This window comes from Aplysia californica, unplaced genomic scaffold, assembly GCF_000002075.1.
Source record: "Aplysia californica isolate F4 #8 unplaced genomic scaffold, AplCal3.0 scaffold00081, whole genome shotgun sequence".
Classification (NCBI taxonomy): domain Eukaryota; kingdom Metazoa; phylum Mollusca; class Gastropoda; order Aplysiida; family Aplysiidae; genus Aplysia; species Aplysia californica.
In genome coordinates, this window is record NW_004797351.1 from 1,617,382 (window position 1) to 1,641,153 (window position 23,772).

General features: G+C 40.5%; 1 protein-coding gene across 1 annotated transcript; it reads right to left on the bottom strand.

Moving 5' to 3' along the window:
• Window positions 1-7,545: 7,545 nt before the first annotated feature.
• LOC101860489 (NHP2-like protein 1) lies at window positions 7,546-16,817 on the bottom strand. The gene is made up of 5 exons (XM_005094423.3): window positions 16,622-16,817; window positions 11,639-11,771; window positions 10,628-10,731; window positions 9,191-9,224; window positions 7,546-7,951 (listed from the first exon to the last, which is right to left on the bottom strand). Exons 1-5 carry the CDS (start codon window positions 16,622-16,624, stop codon window positions 7,827-7,829), a joined length of 399 nt encoding a protein of 132 aa, XP_005094480.1. The 5' UTR covers window positions 16,625-16,817; the 3' UTR covers window positions 7,546-7,826.
• Window positions 16,818-23,772: the final 6,955 nt, after the last annotated feature.

A 23,772-nucleotide genomic window follows, 5' to 3' on the forward strand; every position in this document is an offset into this window, starting at 1 on the left:
CCCCCCTGCCTCTTGTTACACTGGGTAGTTGTGAAAGAATTAAGGGGAGCAACCAGTTTTAAAAAGTAAAGTTGTCTTTTTAGCGCCGGCCTCCCCTTGTTTTTCCTCTTTGACTTTCACTTTTTACTTTCATTTATCGACAGCAAATCCACTTCCGTGGGCTTGCTCCGTCACTTCGTTACTCTTTTTCTCTACTCTCTTACTTTTTACACATTGTTAACGAGCCTTTGTCCCTGCTATATAAATAACCGATTGGGCTCCGATGAGGCCCTGTTATTGCCGATAACTTTTAATAGAGACAAAGAGTAGGAAAAAACGGGGATTTTTAAAATCCGTTATTACTGGATCCCTGTTATTACCGGGCCTGTTATATATATGGTTTCAACTGTATGTTCCTTTTTTTCCAGCGCTCACAACTGCATAAAGTCAAATGAGCGAGCGGAACACATTAAACATTTAAAATTTCGTATGAATTTTGAATGTTGCCTAAGTGGCGGCAGAAGCCTACTCTTTTATCGATTTTAGGACCACCAAGGGATCTTTAACAAGCGCAACTTGAACACGAGACCTCCGAGATTTTTCGCCCTTATCCGAGAAGGCTAGGTTTAGATCTTTCCTATCATAAGATCAGGGGTGTGGCTGAAAGTTCAAAGACAGCAACAAGGAGCCAAGAAGTAGCAGTAGAAAAGCTGCAGAAAGAGTAAGGAGCCCAGAGGAGGGGCAAAGTAGAGACGAAAGCAGACGACCGAACATAGTAAGAGATTAGGAAAGGAGGTGAAAGGAGAAAATATTAGAGAAGAAAATTTTCCCTTCCTGTCCAGATTCGAACGCAGGGCCTATTGAAGGAGAGACAAACACCGTAACCTCTCGACCACTAGAGCCGCCTAGGTTATGTTTTACTCCCTATAAACTGTAAAAATAAAGTCAGGATCAAGTTGGCCTTCAGTTATAATTGAAAATAATTTTGGCCTCACCATCTCTCTCCGTCGCTTGCCCCACCTTGCTCGTCACTGGACAGGCCAATCACAACGTCACACCGCTGACTGCTTGTTTCGATCCCGCAAACAGCACACAGGCCCCCACCCCCTTCCCCATGGCTAGAGCTCAATCGATCTCTCCCGCTGTATCCAAGTTCTGACTTTTCCCTGCCCCGTTAAAGCCGAGCATGGGTAATTGAGTTTACAAGTGCCGCTATAGTCATGTTCTACTGTACTGCTTTATTTAGGCACTTCAGTGAAATTTTCAAACTTCTCCGAGCGCATTAAAATTTGGATTATTGAAAAGAGCTTGGCTTTCTGTTTTCAGAGCTTTTTAAATTTTTGCGCTATCTTTGTTAGTTTAGAAGCAGCGACCGTTTTTGTGAATCAATTTTCGCCCTGATTTGGCCAAATTTTTGCACTGTATTTTGTGCCACCAAAACTCGAAATTTTGCTTCACAAAGTCATAAAATCCTTAATAATAGTTGTATCGTGACCATTGAGGTATCATTTTGTTTGCTGTTTTATGTAGAATCAATATATAAAAATAAAAGTCAAGTACATTAAGAGTAAAATTCTATTTACCGTTTAATTACGTCATAATCGTGACGTCGGGAGTCCAATGCCTATTATCCCAAAAAAGATACGGGCACACTTTCCATAATAATGGTCCGATTTTCAAAAGAAAAACATCACTCATTTTGTTTTAAAGAGTTCTGTAACTTGCTATAGGGGGAAATGATTAAAATTGAAAGCAGTTTCAATCTTACATGCATAACTCAAGCAGGAGGTTGGCGGGTGCTCTTGGGTGTGGTTTGTTCCTTTTTTTCTTATTAACAATCAACCGTCTTTATCTCTCCTCGTTCTTTTCTGTGTATGTTACTCTCTTGTAACACCTCTAATCTTCAGGGCTTATAAGACCTATTTGTGTTGCAAGTGCCGTTAAACCCAAGCATAACGCAGACTTGAAGAATATGAAAAAAATTCAACGAGTATGGTATAAAGCGGGAAATCACCATAGCATATGACAATTACTGATGGTCATCAAATACATATATATATATCACCATGCAATGGCTCATATCCCGAAGAACAGCGACACCAGCTCTATGATCAACTGAGTGAATTTTTAAACATCGTGGATGACAAAGATAATGTGACAATGATGGGGACTTTAACGGCAGAGTGGAAACAAGGAAGACGACGTGGAAGACATACATGCGGCCACACAGTGACAGGGATACAGATCAAAACAGCGATGGAGAAATGCTATTACAGTTGTGTGCAGAACATGAGCTTGTCATATCAAATACCTTCTTCCAACACAAAAGGAGTCAAGTTAAAACTTGGTACAAATGCAATGATCTAAAGATAGCATCACAAATTGATTTTATCCTAGCCAAAAGATCGAAACTGAGAAAAACAGACACTCAAGAGTGATTCCCATCTACATCACAGACACTGACTACAGACCGACCAGTCATCATGACTATTGACACACCAAACAGGAAAAGGCCAGAAGAAAAGAAACGATGGGAAGTCGTAAATCTCAGAAATATAAATGACAATAACAAGGATAAGATACATGAACGTTTGAAAGATTTATTTCACAAATTTCCCCCAAAATTGGGAGACATGGAAGAGGAATGCAGCCACTTCAAAGCATGTGTGTACAGAGCATTGAAAGAAGAGTTCGGCACCAGGAAAAAAAGAGGGCAGAAAAAGAAAACAAATATATGGTGGAATGAACAAGTGAAGGAAGCCGTCCAACTGAAGAAAAAGGCATTTAAAAAGTGGTAGAAATCAAAGACGGAGGAAGATTACATCCTATACAGAAAGGACCGCCGCTATACATCAAGGGTAGTAAAAGAAGCTAAAAACAGATCCTGGTCAGTATACGGAGAACAGCTGGTAACAAAATGTAAAGAAAACCTTTGAGAGTTTTACTAGAGAGTTGAAAAAGCATGAGGATGCGGGAAGCATTCAACCAAACTGAAATAGTCAATGATGAGCACGGAAAACCCTATTTTCAGAAAGCCAAAGATTAAGGAAAGATAGAAACGCTATTTCCAGGAGCTGTTGAATCCTAGTAGCCTACAGCAGATACAACAGCTAACAGCTTCTCACCGAAAGAAACCACTCCAGAACCATCACTACTGCAGAGTGAAACCCAACATGTTATAAAGAATAGCCCCACAAACAAAGCGATATAGGCGTTGAAAACATCACAGCAGAAGAGATCAAACTATACGGCCATATCGGAGAACTCTGGCTATGGAGGATATTTAACCTGGCCTGGGCGACAAAAACAACACAGAGCCTACAGAGGAATATCCTTTCTCAGCCGTGTGGATATTACGTTTGCCAAGATACTAGAAAGGAGAATGAGACCAATTGTAGAGACTCAACTCAATGAATCCCAGTTTGGCTTCAGAAAAGGCAAGGGCTGTACTGACCGGTTTTTTTTGCATTCGGACAGTTGTGTGAGACTGCCATTGGACATGACAAGACCTCAATATCATCTTCGTGGACCAAGAAAAGGCGTTCGACAGGATAAACAGATGTCAGCTTTGGGAAATCTTAGAGGTTTTAGTAGCGGTTTTACGACACCCGCAACTGCATAAGGTCATATGAGCGCCAAGGGGTGGATGTCAATAGAGAAGTCCTTACAGGGAATCAAACTTACTCTGCTCACCTTTCTAGCTTCTACAGCACAAAGTCTGCTTAGACTATCAAGGCACCCTGGAAACAGCAGGTCACAAGAGTGTGACAAACATACAAAAGAAGTAGAGGAAAATGACGATAGTAAGGATTAGGAAAGAAAAAGGCACAGTTCCCTGTTGTAGTTCAGGCATAGTTATGAGCATGCCATTGTTCGATCAGCCCATTTACAATTCTACTGTGCATTAAAACGTCCCCTGTTTTGGAATGGCATAAAGACACTTCAGTCAGTGGCATCGCCCCGGGGGGTAGTCTTAAAGTAATATGGTGTTAAAGGACAATTGCTCAAGAACATCATGGCACTTTATAAAAACAGCCGGTGTGCCGAAAGGTCAACAGAAGGACTACCGGACTGTTTCCCCATCACGTCTGGGGTGAGAAAAGGGTGTGTTCTCTCTCCGCTTCTCTTCATCACTTACATGGATAAGATCACGAAAGCAGCAAATGACAACATCAATGAACTGAGCGAGCTTCTATTTGCTGATGACCAGAGTACATTAAATACAGAAGAAGAATCACAAAAAAGATACCACAAAATTAATTAATGAAGAATGTGAACACATAAACATGACAATTTTCATTTCAAAAACAGAAGTTATGAAGGCAAGAAAAACCCATGGAAACTCAACATCCTTGTTGACGGAACACAACTCCAACAAGTAGAGGAATTTAAATATTTGGGAAGCATCTTCTCACTAGATGGGCGTATGGACAAAGAAAAAGAACTATGAAGGCAAATGCAGTGACCTACCAGCTAGCACCCCTTCTCAGTCACAAGAACATCCCAACTGAAGTGACATCCCCATCTCATCAATAGAATATTAATACCAACATTAACATACCAGTGCCAAACATGGTCTCTAAACAAGGCATGAGAAAGGAAAATCAATGCACGCGAAATTAGGTGTCTCCACAAAACCACCAACGTCACCAGAGGAGACTGCATGAGGAATGAGACCATACGTCTACCAGTAGAAAATTTATTAGAGCGTCAAAGAGTCAAATGGTTCAGACATCTAACCAGAATACCCCAGAAACAACTAGCGGCTAGAGCTTACCACTCCCGCGAATCCGGCTTTAAATTAAGAGGAAGACCAAGAAAGACCTGACTGGATGGGGTTAAAAAGGCCCTGGAACAATATAAGTAATTAGCATATCTATCACAGACGCCGAAACCTGCACCTCCCCTCGACATCCGAAGGATACCAGAGGAAGGAAAAAGTAAAATAAAGTAAGAACTGAGGAGCAAAAGTGCTCACTTTGTTGCAACTGGCATCTTTCTTCAGGGTTGTTTCATCAGTGGAAAAGAGTAATAGGCTTACACAGCTAATACCGTGAGTCGTGGAAGGATGGCGGCGGTGGCGATTATAAGACAAATAAGACAAGGAATAATAGAGGAAATGTATAAAGTTGAAGAGCAGGTAAAGTGGGATGGAGAAGAAATGAGAGGTACGGTTATGAAAGTAAGAGGGGAGTGGGAACACACGAAACCACACACACACACCCAGAGAGAGAGAGAGAGAGAGAGAGAGAGAGAGAGAGAGAGAGAGAGGGGGGGGGGGGGCATGTAGTGGATCCCACAATCCAGTACATAGCATTTTTCGTTCTTGTTCATACGACAGAAAAGAAAGAAAATCTGGATCGGTACTAACAATAGACCTAAGAAACTTTATCAAACAAATAATTGCATAAGATACTTTAATAGGCGTCCCTATTTAATTTTTGACTGTGTTAACAACACTAGTCGGGACTAGATCTAGGCCCTAGGCCTACGCAATGAAAGGCTTTGGGCAGGGGAAAAAAGGAGGGAGGGGGAGCTCAGTGAAAAGGAAATACTTGGGTCTAAAAAGTCTCGTTTTCTTTATACTATCGAATGAACTAAGGCACAATGTGAGGTCAGTGATTATAAAACATTACCAAAATTGATTAACTTTTTGAACTGAAGTTTAAAAATTTCTTGGCGATGTATTTCCTTGTCTCGTATATTTCAAACAATGAAGAGAGGGAGCCAAAAGCTGAAGGCGAAAATGTGTGACGTCACGACTCTGCGCGATGGAAGGGTTCAGCTAAGTTTTTGCGGATTTGGTTGATAAAAGGGTACGACTACACTAGCCAAGGTAAGACTTCTACGATAACCATTTAAATGTTTTCTGGAAGAACAAAGAATGGTTTACCAACAAGGGTAGTTTGAAAAAAATATGACGAGAAAATTTATCAAAAATCAATGGTTAAAAATTGTCTATTTTTCAACTTCAAATATTTCGAGACTCATTAGTCGCACATCGACCTGGAAAGAAGCGTTTTGAAGGCCATCCACAGGTCTTTAAAGACATGTATCGGACTTGAATGTTGGTTCCCTAAATTAAACAAAAATATGGGCAGTTTGAACCCACTGTCGCGATGAGACGTCATGTCCGGAAACAAAACCCTATGGGACTTTCCGAAGCCAAATGACGCCATAGTGAACGCGTTCACTGAAGTGCCTACTTTATTAGGTAACCAAAAATTCCAATTTCCACTCATTATGGTACAGTAGTCTCCGCCTAAGATCCCGCTGTTTTAAGAAAATAGAATTTTTACTACACAAAAGTCACCCCTAAGATCCCGCTCTGATTCACCCTGAAGGTCTACATTCGGCTATAATCCCGCATTTCAGATCATAATTTGTGGAACAAAAACCCGGACGGGACTGCCGATTGACCAAGAGTGAAAAGTTGAGATCAATAAACTGTCCGTCGCGTCAAAGATCAGACACTACCGGTATCGTGAATGTCATCACATACACGTAAAACTCGATGAAGCAATACAATATTTGCCCCCGACAGGATCACACCGAGGTGTGAACTGACCGACACGTTTGTTTTCCCCACGCATCGCACTCACACACCTGAGCTCTCCCCCTAAACTTGCATCACTCGCTGAGTGGGCAGGACCTAAACGTTCGCTCCAGGCGGGATCACATTGAACTGTGAACTCTTCCCTGACCATTGCAGAAGTTGTCTCTACTACAGAATTTGCGAGACAGACTGAATTTTAATTGGTGTGTTCACAGCGTAATGGTGTGTAACAACAAAGGCGATAGGGGGGGAATCGGTCAGAGATGGAAAGCTATAAATTTTCAACAGGTAAGGGTGAGGGGCAACTGGATACGCGTAGATCTTGAGACCCATGATAGGATAAAAAGTGAAAATAGCACGCCTCACCCCACTATGCACTGTGATAATTCACCAAGGTTAACCACTCTTTGCTTGCCATATGTCATAAACCCACCAAGCAGTCATGTCAGTTCATTTTAGAGCGGAGGGAGACCATTGTACCTATTGTGAGCTGTAGCATGGATCACCGTAGATTCTTTCCTGGGTTCATCGGTTAAGACCCTGGTTCGCCTATCCCGCATTTCCTTGCTCCCGAGCACTGGGATCTTAGGCGGAGACTACTATACTAGCAGCCTTCAGATCAATAACCCCAGACAAAGATAGATCCAAAACTGGTATCAAATTAGATATTTTAGCAAGAATACAAATGCTAGGCAAAGATACAAGATTTTGGATGAAAAAGTATAGAGATCTCTTCACTAGTGTTAAGAGGGCCTGTTCTAGCGCATCTGTAAATCTATGCTGTCATCAGCAGTAACATTACATGTCAGCAGATAAGTGCCAACTTTATCAACAGTCATAGGGTTACGGCCTATGTTAATAGTTATGTTTTGCCAGGCAATGGTTTCAGCCAAAAGTAAACTCTCTCAAACTCAAACGGAGCAGACCACCTCTGAGCGCCCACCAACCATTCAAGAGCAATAGTAATACTGACAGTACACAGCAGACAGAGTAACAAGGCAGAACAATATGGTATAAAAATGTACTCATTTATTTCCACACCATAGACAAAAATATCAACAAACGCACCCATTCCCTTGGACCTGACAAATCAAATGAATGAGGGAGGATGATAAAATATGAAATGGGGGGAAAAAATAATATTTTCATGAAAGATGAACAGACGGGAACTAGTGGACATGGAAAAACTTTTCAAAAATAACAAGATGAATACATCTGGTGACTAAAAATAGAAATGTCTGCTTCCCCATCCTGCCTGCTGCCATGTGAGACAGGAGAGAAGCATTCCAGTCTAGATGAGAAGTCTCTCGATACTGCGCTGGATAGTCTGGATCTGGTTGTGCAGCTGGGAGCCCTCCTTCTGAATAACAGAGCAGGCGATGACGGGCCGAGAAACCCCACACGCGCGACCCAATGCTGCAAGAACAGACACAAACAAGAACGATAATTAGCAGGAGTCTCTAAAAGCTAATGTCACAGTCACACAGAGTACAACACTGCACTTGGAACATTACAAGATACAATTAACACAAAACAAAGTTATACTGAAAATTTGCAAAATCAAAAGAAAATTGAAAATAGTGGGCCTAATTTCGCACTTACCAGGCTTGGCCAGCTGTGGCCCCCCCACCCTTAAGACAAGGGCAATAACTCCACGAAAATTGAAGGGGTACTTTACCAAAAAAAATTGTATAAAATCACAAACACAACCAAATATGTTGAAAATAGTATTTTCTGAAAGGAAAATGAATGAGCTAAATTACTAGTACAAAATTATAAGTGGATTAGATGAGTATGAAATGATATGAGAGGTCTTGCTGAGATGCGTGTCTTGGATTCTGAGTCTAGATTTAGATCTCGTATACATTTCTTCAACTCACGAAGTTTCTGCCACTGACAAAGAGGTAATCCACGCAAAAGAAATACTATACATTCACAGAGATTGAAGCCTCTGGTGGAAACTTGAAAGCACCTAAAAGACTTTTCTTTGGGTGTTTTTATTTTGTTTCTGGCGTACTCATATCGGGCAGCTTTGCGCCCATGCACCCTAGAGACATGATGGCGTGTTTACAACTAAAATCTCCTCCGACTTTTGTTCCCGTTCAAAAAGTGACTCTTTGTGCTAGCGAAACAAGAAAAACACCATAGTAAACCAAAACTCTTCCTCTATAAAGATAGTTAAGTGAAACTTCTGATGATAGTAAAAGTAGAAGCCTCCCGCGGCAACGAAACAAACACCCCCCATGGAGGGCGCTATAGGAATGAGCGGGGGTCACCGGCGCGGGCGCATACGGGCACTGTAAGTGCGAAACGGTTAAATATGTAGACAAAAAGCAGGCACCAGCCCACACCACATCACGGACTAGACAAACCACACCATTGTCAAACCTGATAAATAAAACATTTGAAAATACTATTTTTATGTAATTAGTACCCCTGTAACATTACTCTTCAGAACTTAAATACTCCTTAAAACCATGAGAATCTACAAATGAACTAAATATACTGAGAAACTTTTATAAGTTTATATTATTATCATTAAATGATGTACCACTCCAAAGAAATCTCAGAAATACATTAAAATTAAAGACAAAGTATGGTCATTTTTTTCATTATCCACTATTATGTTTTAACACAAACCCTGGAAATTCTTACCTTGTTTGGATCTCACGAAAATGTAAGGGACATTCTGAAAAGAAAACAGAGAAGAAAAAAGATTAATCTCATTCACAGCTAACCTTTATACTTTAATATTATACATGAGCCAAAAGTTCCACTATAAATGAGTGACGGCATATTGTAGTTTTAGTAGAGGTTTTTTGGCGCTTGCAACTGCATAAGGTCATATGAGTGTCAAGGGGTGGATGTCAACAGGGAAGTCCTTACAGGGAATCAGGTTTACTCTGCTCACCTCTCTAGCTTCAACAGCACAAAGTCTGCTTCAACTATCAAGGCACCCCGGAAATAGCAGGTCACAAGAGTGTGACAAACATACAAAAGAAGTACAGGGAAAAAATTATGATAGTAAGGATTAGGAAAGAAAAAGCAGCAGTTCCCTGTTGCAGTTCAGGCACAGTTACAAACACGACATTGATGTATCAGCACATTCACAATTCTACTGTTAATAGGAACATGTTAATGCCCCCCTTTTGGGAATGGCATAAAGACACTTCAGACAATAGCACCACTCCGGGGGGGGGGGGGTTGACGATATATTTACGATATCAGTCAGGAAGTGAAATCTGCTACACAGTGATTCATATGAACATCAACAAAATTCAAACATTTTACTTCCAAAACATAGCAGATACTGTGTCTTTGCTGCACAAGAAAATACATTCCTTAAATCTATAAAATAACGAAAGAAGCTCTTGGAAATACAAATCACAGGAATAAAAATAGAATTTTGCCACAGAAAAAAGACAAGAGCTTTCGAGTGGCAACTGAGCAAGAACATGAGGATGGAGTTCTTCAAATTTTTAGGAGCTCATAGCTGTTTCATAACAAATCAGTTGCCAATAACTTGACCTCAAAGCCAAGATCAAGCCCTGGTTTCACTACATGAGAGCATTGGAACGCTGATTAGCAAAACTGTCATGTAAAACAGAAAACAGTCCCCAAAACAGAACAGTGTGAAATTCTGTATAACAATAATCAAATAATCACACAGAAAAGAACAAATAGATGCATCTTCAAAGAGTTAGATTTAAATTTTTTTAATGCACAGCAGACGAAGCAGAAACTGCTAAAATCTAGATGTCCCAAACAATGCAGATGAGAATTAAATTGACACGGTGCTCTGCGATCTATAACCTCAATGGCATGATCAAAGAAGACAACAGGTCACATCTTAACAACTACTTTCAACCTGAATTTATGGATCTATAGGCCACCATGTAGTTCTTTACATAGAATGAAACAAAAGTCACAACAGTATTTTAGTTTCAATACTATTGCTATTGTACACAGGGACAATTTGCAGTGGTGAAAGTAAAAATTCAAAAAAAGCAGAGAAAGAGCACTTGACAGTATGATCAGAACTGGGAAAATCAAAACTTTCCATCAGAAAAAAAAAGCAGTCCATATTTTTACCTTATCCTCACAGAGAAGAGGCAAATGTAGGAGGATCTCAATGGGCTCTGCATCTGCCGTCAGGACGATGAATTCAGACAAGCCACGGTTCAAAGTCTTGGTTGCTGAAAAAAGGAACAAAAAGAAATCCACATGAGATATATTCATTGTTTCACTACATACAAAAATGTTCATTTTCCATACTAACAACCTTGCAAGTGAATTCCCTTTCATTCAAATATATCAAAATCAACAAATAAAACTCTTAGAAAAAGAGAAGAAGTGTCTTTAAGCCAGACATTGATATAGCTTTCTCTTACACCCCCCAATTCCTCACAAGGTCAAACTAATGTATGAATAAAAGTAAGATTTTAAACATTGTTTTTGTTTCTTTGTCACAAATACTTGAATTTCACCAAAAAGAGTTTCACTTCAAAAGTGACGTTTTCCACATCCCCCCCCCCCTCAATGCTATACATAGGGTTAGGCTATTCAAAGAACAATACAAAGAACCGAAAGGAAAATAAATTACAATTACGGAGAGAGAGATAGATATAGAGATAGAGAGATAGAGAGAGAGAGAGATAGAGAGAGAGAGAGAGAGAGAGAGAGAGAGAGAGAGAGAGAGAGAGAGAGAGAGAGAGAGAGAGAGAGAGAGAGAGAGAGAGAGAGATATAGAGAGAGAGAGAGAGAGAGAGAGAGAGAGAGAGAGAGAGAGAGAGAGAGAGAGAAACTTAAAGGCTCCAAAGATAGTTCCTTGTGTCTTTTTGCTGTGCAATAAGAATGCGGGACAAAGTGACACAAAGAAGACATTTCACTGGAAGAATATTATAAATACTGGTCTTGACAGCCATGTGATCAAAACCATACACCTGCACTCAATTACTTTATCTGCATTACTGTTCATGCTGTGGAAGTAAATTCATGGCACAGGCACAATACTTCTGCACTTCTGCTGATCATTTATGCTTGAAAACGTACAACATTAATTAAATCAGGATTATTTTATGAATATTGACATTGTACACACACCTTCATTAGCTCCTTTCTTGAGCTGCTTGTAGTTAGAAGCCTGCTGTACCAGGTCCAGAATTTGCTTCGTCAACGTCTGGTCAGCCAGGGGGTAAGCCCTGCTGTTTACTTCTTCTCCAGTAGACTCGGAGGCCTGAGGGGAAGAGGTCAACATAGACAAATAAAACACAGTACTCAGTGGAGTCGCTGAGTAAGTTCTGAGATATTGGGGCAGGACACTGACACAGAACTCACTACCCCATCTTCACTCAGGCTTTTAAATAGAAAATAAAGTCATCACATTGCCAGTTGACATTTACTTTTTTTCTAAATTGACCTACTTCCCTAAATTGGACGGTCCATTTATCAGCCATCCATATAAACGACCATGTCCCACTTGTGTATTTTTATTTTATGATGCAGGGCTGCCCATCCACCAGCATTTGTTTTTAGTGATCAACATTAGCCAATTTTATAAAAATCAATCTTTTACATGGAATTTATTAAAATAACCTCTATGAAATTTAACGTAACTGTGATGATGTAGGTATATTCTGCAGTATTCAAAAGCAAACCCCCCCTCCATAAACCAAGAACTACCATGAAACCAGAGCTGTTAAAGTACTTTAAAAAGGCACTTAAGTACAAATTTAAGTATAATCTAAAAAATGTACTTTCACCCTTTGGTTTTCTATTTAAGGACAGAAATGCCAACCACAGAAAACCGAAATGAGTATTGGGAAATATGAAAATGTGTATTCCCCACGACCGACCAACCAACTTGTAAAATGTTCAGGGTGTCCAGCAATATTTCCTGAAAAAAATTTACTAGCTCACCAGCTCGAAAAAGGGAGCACACACGCGTACAATATACATGTATCCATTCAACAACATGTCAGTGTTCAGTGTCGTACTGGGGTCTTGTTTGACTTAAATATTTCAGTCTATTATACCGGTAATATTTTCCTCTCATTATTAGGTAAAAAAATAAATCCTGCTTTGAGAGTTCGGAAGGGCTTAGAACAAAAATTTCGACTATCAAGAACCAGTCTGGTTATGAACTGACAGACTCAAATTATTGCTCAATCAAACTCAGAGAAAAGCAATAACTTGAATGGCTCAAGTAGACCCACGCAGTGTGAGAGTAGTAACAACTGTGGGAGGGCAAGATGCAGTGACACTGAAAACCTGCCAGTCTTGAACAGAAAGCTACAACATACACTGTAGGTATAATTTACTATCACCCATCCAATGAAACGCGAACACATTATTTCAATAACACAAACTTGCAAAGTATGAAGGGTCCTGATTCCGCACACGGCCTGCACCAACGCGCGCTTTGCAGAAAACTCTAATCAAAATTCTGAAATGTTCTTCCAAGTTTTTGTCCTCTGGTGTTGCCTTCACACCCTCCCCCAAAAAATCAATAGTCTCCCATATTCCGTAGTCCTATACTTTGCAAGGCCGTTACTCCCACCAAAGACGGTCTTTGCTCACACGATGCCGCATTTATTTATGACGCGAATGCGCGCAGGTTCAGTGACCGGTCAATATGGCGAGCCAGACAATGTAAAAAGCGGACGACGCTTGTATTTTCTTTTCTTTTTTTCCCCACAAGTGACAGCACAGAGGCGAGTCCGAGCATTGATTAAATTTTATTTGCACGGCGACATTGCGTTTACACTGCACAACCTGGATGTCACAAATGTTGCGTTAGCAGACAACTGCTGGCAAACTACTCGGTGGTAACGAAAGCGAAAGTAGATCTTGATTTTCCCGATCGAGCCTCGGTATTACATACGCTTCCGCCTGCTGCCATAGCTGCCTATTCGCTTGAAAGTGAAACGTACTCTCCGGACGCGGAGAAGCTGAACGAATATAATATCACGATCGGCAAAAATGAACTTACCGACCTTATCGGACTTGGTTTTCAAATATTCCAGATCTGCGATACTGATACTATTTTTAGACCTGCATGAGAGCCTCAACCAGATTGTCTGAAAATTTTGCGCAACCCCCCCCCAATCAAAAGGAAGAACATCCGAGTAACGAGCGACCACCCCAACAAACACAATAAAGAAGAGACCTAACCCTAACCCCAAAAAGAACCTGCAATGGGCCTCATGTAAAAAGGCCAAAACAAGTCCTAAATGAAAAAAAAAAATTAAATAAAAAAACCACACTCCAAAACAAACAAGGAGCATATAGATCTAGATCTATATTCTAGATCTATATATGGCTTACATCTACATTGCTATAGGGTTTGATACAATAACACAATAGAATTGGAATATATATAATATGAATCTATATTAAATTCCTATTTTGAGCACTCTGTCAAACACACACATTCTTTTCCTCTCTGTATCTGTCTTTTTTTCATTCGGAAACACACTCTCCCTCCCTCCCTCTCGCTCTCCCTGTCATTTCTCTCTCTCTCACTAGTCACACACTCTTTCTCTCTCCATCTCTCTCTGTGTATGTGTAAGTGTGTGTGTTTGTGCGCTCGCGCGCTGTCAAACACACACACACACACATTCTTTTCCTCTCTGTATCTGTCTTTTTTCATTCAGAAATACACTCTCTCTTCCTCCCTCCCGACAAACAGAGATCTAGAAAATTTAGAATAGATCTAGATACGGAGTGCTTATTTTATTGGCCCACAGGGGCATATAAAATTTCCCCTAGAACATTTATTATTTGCCTACAAAATTGTGAGTTATCTCCCCTGTGTTTGGCGCGGGCCCCCCCCCCCCCCCCCAATCCACAAATGGTAATTTTAAATGAAAATACAACAGCAAATCCCCATTAAATATCAGAGAAATTATTTTATATTATAATTATACACACGTCTCGCACCTGAAAGTAAGTCAATTTCTACTATATTATTAAGGAGTATAGATCTAGAATGACTCCCAAACCAACAAGATCCCAAATGAAAAGATAACAAAAACTCATTTGTGTTATTAACCCTCATCCTGCGGGAGCCGGGTTTATGTAGCCCGATAAGCCTGTTTCGGCACCTCGCCTGCGTTCTGGTCCCGAGTCAGTGTAGCTCCTGGTTCAGCGCACGCGCAGCGCGCATCCTCTTACGTGTCATTCGGGTCCCGAGTCGGATCCCCATTCACGCAGGTCAAGTGTGTGCGCGTCAGTCTGCTTAAGTTTGTGTGCGTTTGTGGCCTTCTTCTAGAACCACCTGCGTTGGTTCGTAATCGAGGCATACGTCTCATTCAAAACATGCCAAGTTGATAGCTCTAGATGTTCGTCCAATGGAATTATAGAAGAAATTGACCCACTTAGACATGAGGAGCTCGAAAGGATAGTCAGGAAACAAGACTTCCATTTTTCTATACAAAATATTTCAAATGAGCTTGATTTTGTATGAAATGATACTACCTGATAAAAAATGAGCTTGTTTAATAGTTTTGAATACCCTTGTGCAGGTACAAAGAACAATTTGAGTGTAAAACATTCGGAAATTGACCTAAATTATCCCTTTTCGAACCTCAGGTCATTCGTAACAACAAGAGCGTCCAGAAAGGTTATTCAAATGGGCGTAACTACTCGTAATGTCTTATCAGCTTGTGAGAGGGGGTTATATGTGTTTGTAACACTTTATAAATAGAATGCTATGAAGGATAGAGCGTTATTTTCATCATCAGTTAACACACTCCCGCGGTATTCATGTCGAAAACACGTTTCCCGGCGCGCGCGCTGTACACCAACAGTACACACTGAGTGACCTCGGCGGCCTGCCCGGCGAGTCCGACGTAATCGGTTGCTGATAAGATACGCATCTGGGCACAGACGCAGGATAAGAGTTAAGGATACAAAATGCTTATTCATAATCTAGATGTAGTAATAGCCGTATTTATTATTTATTATTTAATCTTAATAATCAAAAACTATTAATGCTAGAGAAAGAACGAAAAGTCCTCTCATCTTCAAAAATAGCTCAACAAATTAGTCCCATCACTCACATATAAATTGAGAAAGTATATATCTAGTTTTCCTCTCTAATTTAATGCTAAAAATAAAAAGATTAACAATAGCTAAGAAGTTAGGGAACAAGTTGGGACAATACGATGTATGAAATACTTTGAAAAACAATGTTTTAAATGGCCCATGTGGGCCAATAAGCCCCAGCTTATTTTCCCAATGTGGGCCAATAAGAGAAGATCAAGTCACAAGTTTACGAGTCTCAATCCCAATCCACCTTTGCTTGACCAAGCACGCTGGTGAAATGAATGGGAAACGAACCGCCGAACGCCTGGACTTTTGGGAACACCGACGAACGGCCTTGACTTTGAAAATACGTGCCCCTAACAATCCAGTGTTATGCGGGCGTACGCGTGCCTAACAACTTCCATAGAAGAATTCACAGGTCTCCTTCTTTGTTAAAGGCCTAGACTAAGAAATCTAGCTAGTAACTTAAGTGAACTAACTACAGACGGTATAACATTTTCTCCGGACAGGACAGCATCCCTGAGCATAGCCGTGGCAGCGATCACCGCGCGCAAGTGTTTTCGCGCCCCGCGCCGGGCAATTCGCGAAACAAAAGTTACAATGCACTGTTGTTATGGAGCGCCGCCACGAGTGTCACCTCTCTATTACTATTACTGTAAACCCTCTCTGGTTTGGGGTAGGATCTAGGGTTAGGGGTTTAGTAAGTCTCTTCTTTTTATCGTGTTTGTGGGGGTGGTCGCTTGTTACGGAAGTCCTTCCACGGGAGGACTTCCGCAACGAGCAACCACTATGAGACAGAGCAGAATTGAGGGCTAGGGCGGTAGGGTAAGGGGTAGGGGTAGGGTTACGGTCGTTTAGGGGCAGGGGTAGGGGTAGGGGTAGGGTTAGGGTTTGGGGTAGGGTTAGGCCTCTTTTTTATTGTGTTTGATGGGGTGGTCGCTCGTTACGGAAGTCCTTCCCCTTCCTCACATGGGATGGCACATGGCATGGCCATCGTTGCCTACACGAAATGAAATGAGTTTTTTTTTTTAAACTTACCATTGCTGTATTCTTGAAAACCTTGGAACAAGAAGTAAAAATTGCTTTGTAAAGATTATTCTTCGGTGTTTGAGAAACCTCTCGGCGAAAAAGATTCGCTTCACTGAGGGTAAACAAAGATGTTGCTTCGTTGGTACGTCGTTTGAAATGCACGTGTAGTTGATCGAAGCGACTTGGAAGAGAATGAGGGTTTTTTTAAACAGAATGATGTCCCTTGTCCTTCTTCAAAACTTCCGGTTTCACCAGCAGACGACCAATTGGGCAAGTCTTCACCGATTTCCAAAAGAAGGTAGGCCACAAAAATCTTTGAATTGACAAACATTCGTACTGCGCCTTATGTAATATTAACCATAAGCACCAAACAAAAACAAAGAAAATTAAAATGAACAAACGGAAAAGAACATTTTGATCTTGATTCTAGGATTTGCCTCCCAGTTTGCTTCACACAGATTACTTCAGCAATTTGCAAATTAATGCGTGTAGTGTGTAGGCTAGACTATGAGTGTGTGTATGTGTGTGTGTGGGGGGGGGGGGGGTAAATTAATGTGCTTGTCCGTGGGCCTAGGCTACTCTAGATCGGTTTTGCTTGGTTTTTTTCTTGCTTGTTTGCTGTTACCAAGGCTTTCTCAGTTCCAAAAAATACAGCCCGCACGACTGGCCTCGGCATTGGAGGCCTACCGCCTTTCCGGAGGGTCAATGCGAAAAGAGGGGGGAGAATTTTGGGTGTGGAGGGGGGGGGAGAAAAATATTCTCTCGCCGCGCCCTCCCGAGACGACAAAAAAGAAGACTTTTTTTAAAACACAGGGTTTTGTGTGTGGCACTCTTTTTGATGAGAGTGTGTATGTCTTCTATCTGGGAGGTTGCTCGCGTCTGTGAGAGTGTGCTCTTTATCTTCCCTGCGACCAAAGACAGAGAATATATTTTGTTTTATTCTCCACACAAGAGAGAGCGTCACACTGCGATGGATTTATTATATTTTTTTTTTTTCACGCACCGCCGCTCTCTCTCTCCACGCGTCGAGAGATAGGGGTATAAATAAATATTTAACACTAACACACACACACACACCCGACACACACACACACACACACACACACACACACACACACACACACACACACACACACACACACACACACACACACACACACACACACACACACATAATATATTATTATATATATATATATATATATATATATGTGTGTATATATATATTATATATATATATAGAGAGAGAGAGAAATAATATAATATATATATATACACACGTACATGTATATATATATATATATATATATATATATAAATGTTATATATATATATATATATAATTACGTACGTATATATATATATATATATATATATATATATATATTTATCTCAGGCGCGGTTCATCCATAGAGCACGGTCGTGCAGTGCCGCCCACATTTTTAAAATGTTCTATTACGTAAAACATCTACAATAATAAAATAAAAGAAGCCAAAAACAAACACTAGCCAAATAATATATCAAAACAAGGTCCTCACTGGCGCCTTAACCCATTTCTGTGTCTATAGCGCCCTAAAACATTTACTATGCCCTGCCACAGTCCACGCGCTTTAGCAAGCTAGCTAAACATAATAGGATATTCAACAGTGTAACATGACCTATAAATCGCTCTTGTGGATAACCCAAGAGATAACGACACTCGTAGCGAGTTTGGCAGTACATTGATATTAATTAGACGGCACATCTCAAATGTGCTCCGGCCGAATAGTGCCGAAACACAGCCCACAGTAGGCAGTTTAAAAATAAACGCAATTGACCGTACGCTATTCTTTGCCAATATTATATGAGCCATGGAGCAAACCTGCGGTGTGCTCAAGTGAATTGTGATTGGTTCATTGTCTGTCTTGCAACTATTTTAAGTGACTCTGTGGCCGTGAACATGAGGGAGATGAACGTGACCGTCATATGAGTTGTGCCTTTGAATGGTTTTGTAGTGGAGTGGTGAAAATTATTACTTGAGTGTTCAGTTCTAATACAGGATGAACGAAATTGATGTTTAGCTAACAATCAAATTTAGTACTAGAAATCAAAGCGACAAGTAAAAAGAATGAAAATAAAAGCACAAGGTCCTCTCTTACCAACCCAAAGATCCTAAAATTATACACCGTCTCATTTACTGTTCCCTTGACTATCTTCAGCATGCGATAGCTTAATTTGTGCACGTCCACTTTTTAGCTCCATGAGCCGCCCCTGATATATATATATATATATATATATATATATATATATATATATATATATATATATATATATATATATATATATAAATATATATATATATATATATATATACACACAGTGGAGTCCACTTATAACGAGTCCGGAAAAAACGAGAAGTCTGTTATAAAGACACTGTTCTAAAACCCCGTTTTTTTTCTCCTCTTTACCTTTGTAAATAAAATACTGCTATAGCGCTATCAGACAAACATGCGAGTCGGTTATAGCGGAATATTGCTGCTGCTGTGCACAGTGCATAGGCCAATTATACATATTTCAAAACCTCGCCTGTTGAGAAACTTGTTGGTGATCTAGCGAAACAAAGAATAGGAGAGCCCATGTGCGTCAACAATGAAGGCCGGAGCGACTGAGTAGGGAGGGTGTGTTATGCGCAGACAAGCAGAACGCATCGCGTGATAAGCCAGCGTAAGCCTTGTTTAGATTATCGAGGCCTACCATGCCTCTCACTTTTCCGATGCAGGGATGGAGAGGTCACAGCAATGTGATGGATGGAGCGAATGTGTGACGTTCGCGAGCAGACGGAATGCACCACAGGATGGGGTGGGGTGGGGTGGGGGGGAAACACAGCGAGTGAGTTAACCTAGAGCCCTTTCTTTCTGATTTCTGATCGCCAAAGCCGAGCTGCCAGTCCACATCGCTAGATCTAGCGCTAGAGAAATAAACCTGATTCGAATTTGGATCAAGTAAGATGAACAGGTCATGTTGAAACAAAATCATCATCAGGGGAGATAGTAAAAGGAAATAAACAGCACACCAAACTCATAGATTAGGCCTACTTTACAGTTTTCCTTGAATTTATTACTGGATCCCTTATAGCGAGAATCTTCTACTATTAATTTTGGAACACTTTTGATCCACTGTGCTTTTTTTCCGAATCTTTTGGAATGCTATATTTTTGTTATTTTGCATCTCCTTTTGGCTGGCATAACCACTTCTACTGCCCCTTCCCCTACACTTTCTTCCCAAGTTCAAATGTTGCTCACACGGTTCATTGCACTGAAACTGAGAAGTCAGCTGAAAACTGTTTCACAGTGACAGTAGATTCTAGTAACAATAACATTCAAGATGAAAGAAAACTAGAATCTGGGCTGAACACTAAAACACATAATATAAGCACACATTTAATCCTTCGAATTGAGTTCAGTGAAAATACATTCAAACCAAAAAGAAAAAAAACGTGTACACCCAAGAGGCTGAATGAAACAATGAAGAGGCTAGGAGATTAGACAGACTAGACGGCTATACACACTACACACATTACTATTACACTATCGGCACGCAAAAGCGTATTGCAAAAATGTTCCATCACCTGTATACGTATTATTAGTATTAGAACATCTGCCTATCGTCGCTTTTCGCATTTAATCGCCACTTTTCACTTTGATCCTCGATAAGATAAGGACCGGTCTCGAGGTGAGCTTATCAAGATAAGGTTGTCCACCCCGGCCTCCAATGCCGGAGCCAATTTCGTCCGGGATACAGGGATTGGAATGAGAAGGCCTATGCTGTTATACTATTAGATCTAGATCTTCTGTTGTTATTGTTTTGCTTTTTAAAATCTTTTATTCTTGAGTAGATTATCAGATAACCTACCTTAATAAGTGCAAAATTATAATTTCAGACTCTACTACCCGGCACTTGTAGACCGAGATCTAGATCTATAGAGATAATATATAGACCTAGATTTAGATAGATAAAGATCTAGATCAGTGGTTTTCAAAGTGGGCGCTACCGCCCCCAGGGGGGCAGTGGCAAGAGGTTGGGGGGCGCTATGGCGAAACTGGGCGATTGGGGGGCGCTGGTGGGCGCTAAGGGGGGCGGTGTGAAATTTTCATGACATGCAACATAAAACATGATGAAGGGAAAAAAGCCACATAAAAAACAAAAACAAAAATTGATAGCTTAGGCATAGTTTACAATACTACTTATAACTAAGAACTTTCTTTCCCAGCCCCCAAATCCCATATAAAGAAGATTCATCACGACAAATCTGACAAAGATCTGGCATACTTCAAAACTCTAAAAAGATCAATTTTCAGAAATGAAAATCAGTTAAACCGGTGTTTGTAGCCAACGTGGATCAAGCTGATGAAGGCTTACGAGCAACATATAATTTATCTCAGCTAATTACAAAGGCAGGGAAACACCATGCTATCGGTGAGGACCTCATATTGCCTGCGATAAGAAAGGTGGTCAGCACAGTCCTGCAACGTGCCCCGGAGCCTGTGTTGAAAGTTCTCCCACTAAGTGACTAAGTGACAATACCATTCAAAGACGTATTGATGAGATGTCAGCAAATGCTGAGGAATCACAGAGCAAAATGCTGAAAGGACGTGAGCTCAGCCTTTAACTGGATATCAGTTCATAGAGGGTGAGGAAATAATGCAAGAATTGTTATTTGCGAAACTGTTGGAAACAGATACCAAAGGCGAGTCCATTTTCAAAGTGGTTCAAGAATTTTTCGAGGAGAAACAGATCCCTTTGACCAATACAGTTGCCTGTGCAACAGATGGGGCACCGTCGATGGCAGGTCGGAAACGTGGATTTATGAACTTCTTGAAGAAATTAGTCCATATAGTATTTACTGTTTACTGTGTCATTCAGACAGAATTTGGAGCCAAAAAACCTGAATGAAAGTCTGAATGACACACTGGCCATTGCCATCAAGTGTGTGAACAAGATCAAAGTCCACGCTTTGAACTCGAGACTATTTCAATAGCTGCGCACTGAAAATGACGAGTACTCTCAATGCTTACTTTTGCACACTGAAGTCTGGTGGCTCTCGAAAGGAAACTGTTCAACACGATTATTTTTCTGCCTGTTTGACTCTGTGTTGGAGCTTTTTTCAAGAAACAGACAGTGATCTCGGCAATAAACTGAAAGAACACAAGAACAACATTGCGCTCCTCACAGATCTTTTCACAAAGTTCAACCAGTTCAACTTTCAGCTGCAGGGGGATAACACCAACCTGATCAAGCCTTTCGTCATTCTTGTCGAAATTGGAAATGATCCGCCTAAACATTGGCAGAAGAAAATTTCTCAGTTTCCTAGCTTGACAAAGAGACTGAAAGAAGGGCGCGTTTCTGACGAAGAACCACAAATATATATATATAGCAACCACCTCAGAGATTTGCATGCTGATATGAAGACAAGGTTTAGGCCTAGCCTCCTGATATTTTTAAACTGGAAATTCCATACTGGATACTGGACCCATTGAACATTGAAACAGATGATAACTTGCAAGTAGCAATTGAAGAAGAGCTTCTGACGATGAAATGTGACTTTGAAATCAAACCATTGTTCAAAAAGCCATACCAGTCATTCTGGTTGAAAACTGTTGTGCAAGACAAATATCCCTCCAAGTGGGAAAAGATCAAGTTGTTGTTCATCTCTTTTCCTGCTTCAGTGCAGTGACAAGGTTGCTGACGAAGCGTAGCGATTTGCGTCTGCTACTGCATGACCAATCTGAAACATGATGTTGATAAGTTGGTTCCGTCTTAGCATGTCCATCCTTCCCATTAGGGTAGTGTCAATAACTTATTTGCGCATGCTTACTCCGTAGCTTACCCTTACTTGATATCTCAATTTGTCTTTTCTTTTTTTTTTCTTCCTTTTTTTAAAAGCAAAACATTCACTTGTTTAACAGAGTTTTTTAAGTGCACGTGCTACCACTGCTGATGAAACTGCTGCTGCTGCTGCTGCTGCTGCTGCTGCTGCTGCTGCTGCTGCTGATGATGATGATGATGATGATGATGATGATGATGATGATGGTGATGATGATGGTGATGACGATGACGGTGATAATTACAGACTAAGATCCATGCATACTTTTTCTTTTGTGTGGTTTCTCTCATTTGAACAACTTAATAATGTTTTTTGTATTTTCTACAATGGAGATATTTGATACAAATCTCAGGCCACTACATTGCAGCATGTTGATGGGAGAAAACGTTTCATAAATATAATGTCAATTTGTTTTCAGACTAATGATCACGGGCGTTTTTATTTTATTTTTAAATTTTCGTTTAACGTTTTGCTTCTGTAAATGTTATAATACATGTTTTATTTTTATTGATGTTAATAACACTGGTCGTTTAGTACCGATGACAACTATATAAGCATAAAATGACAGTATTTTGCTCTCAATGCCCTTGCTTAAGATTGAAGAAAAATGTGTTTTATTATCTTTCGTCCACGCCTAATTTCAGACTGTAAAGATGGTGACTTGTGACCCAACTAATATTCCGAACTAAATCATTAGAATTTAGGCACGTTACTTTCTACCCTGCTGTTTGAGCTCTCTCTTTATTTGTGATAGTTATTATATTGTGCATGTCGTTATGTCAGATTGATGGGTGGGGCGGAGTAGGGGGTGCTGGGACTCGGCTGGGTTTGAAAAAGGGGGCGGTGGACGAAAAAAGTTTGAAAACCACTGCTCTAGATAATCTAGATCTAGATATCTAGGAGGAAACGCGACATGCACTGTGTTTACTTTGTTTTTATAGTTTACTTTTATTTGGGTTCTCGTTTAGAGTAACCATGGCCATGGGAGATCAAGTTGTTGCAGAGGCCCACGTTGATGTGGATGAAGACGACGAGGTTGGTTTTGTATTTCATTATAATGAATATAAGGCGGCCCTAGTTTTTGTCCACAATAAAGTAAGCCTATAAAGAATATGCTGCTGTAGCAATTTTAATATGCTAATGATGTCCCCCTATTCTGAAACTCGTGTTAGTATCTATTTGTGTATGCACATGTGGGTAGAGTATTATATAAGCGTGAGTGTGTGGTGTGTGTGTGTCAGTTCGTGTGTGAGAGCATCGTGTGTGTGTTGTGTGTGTGTGTGTGTGTGTGTGTGTG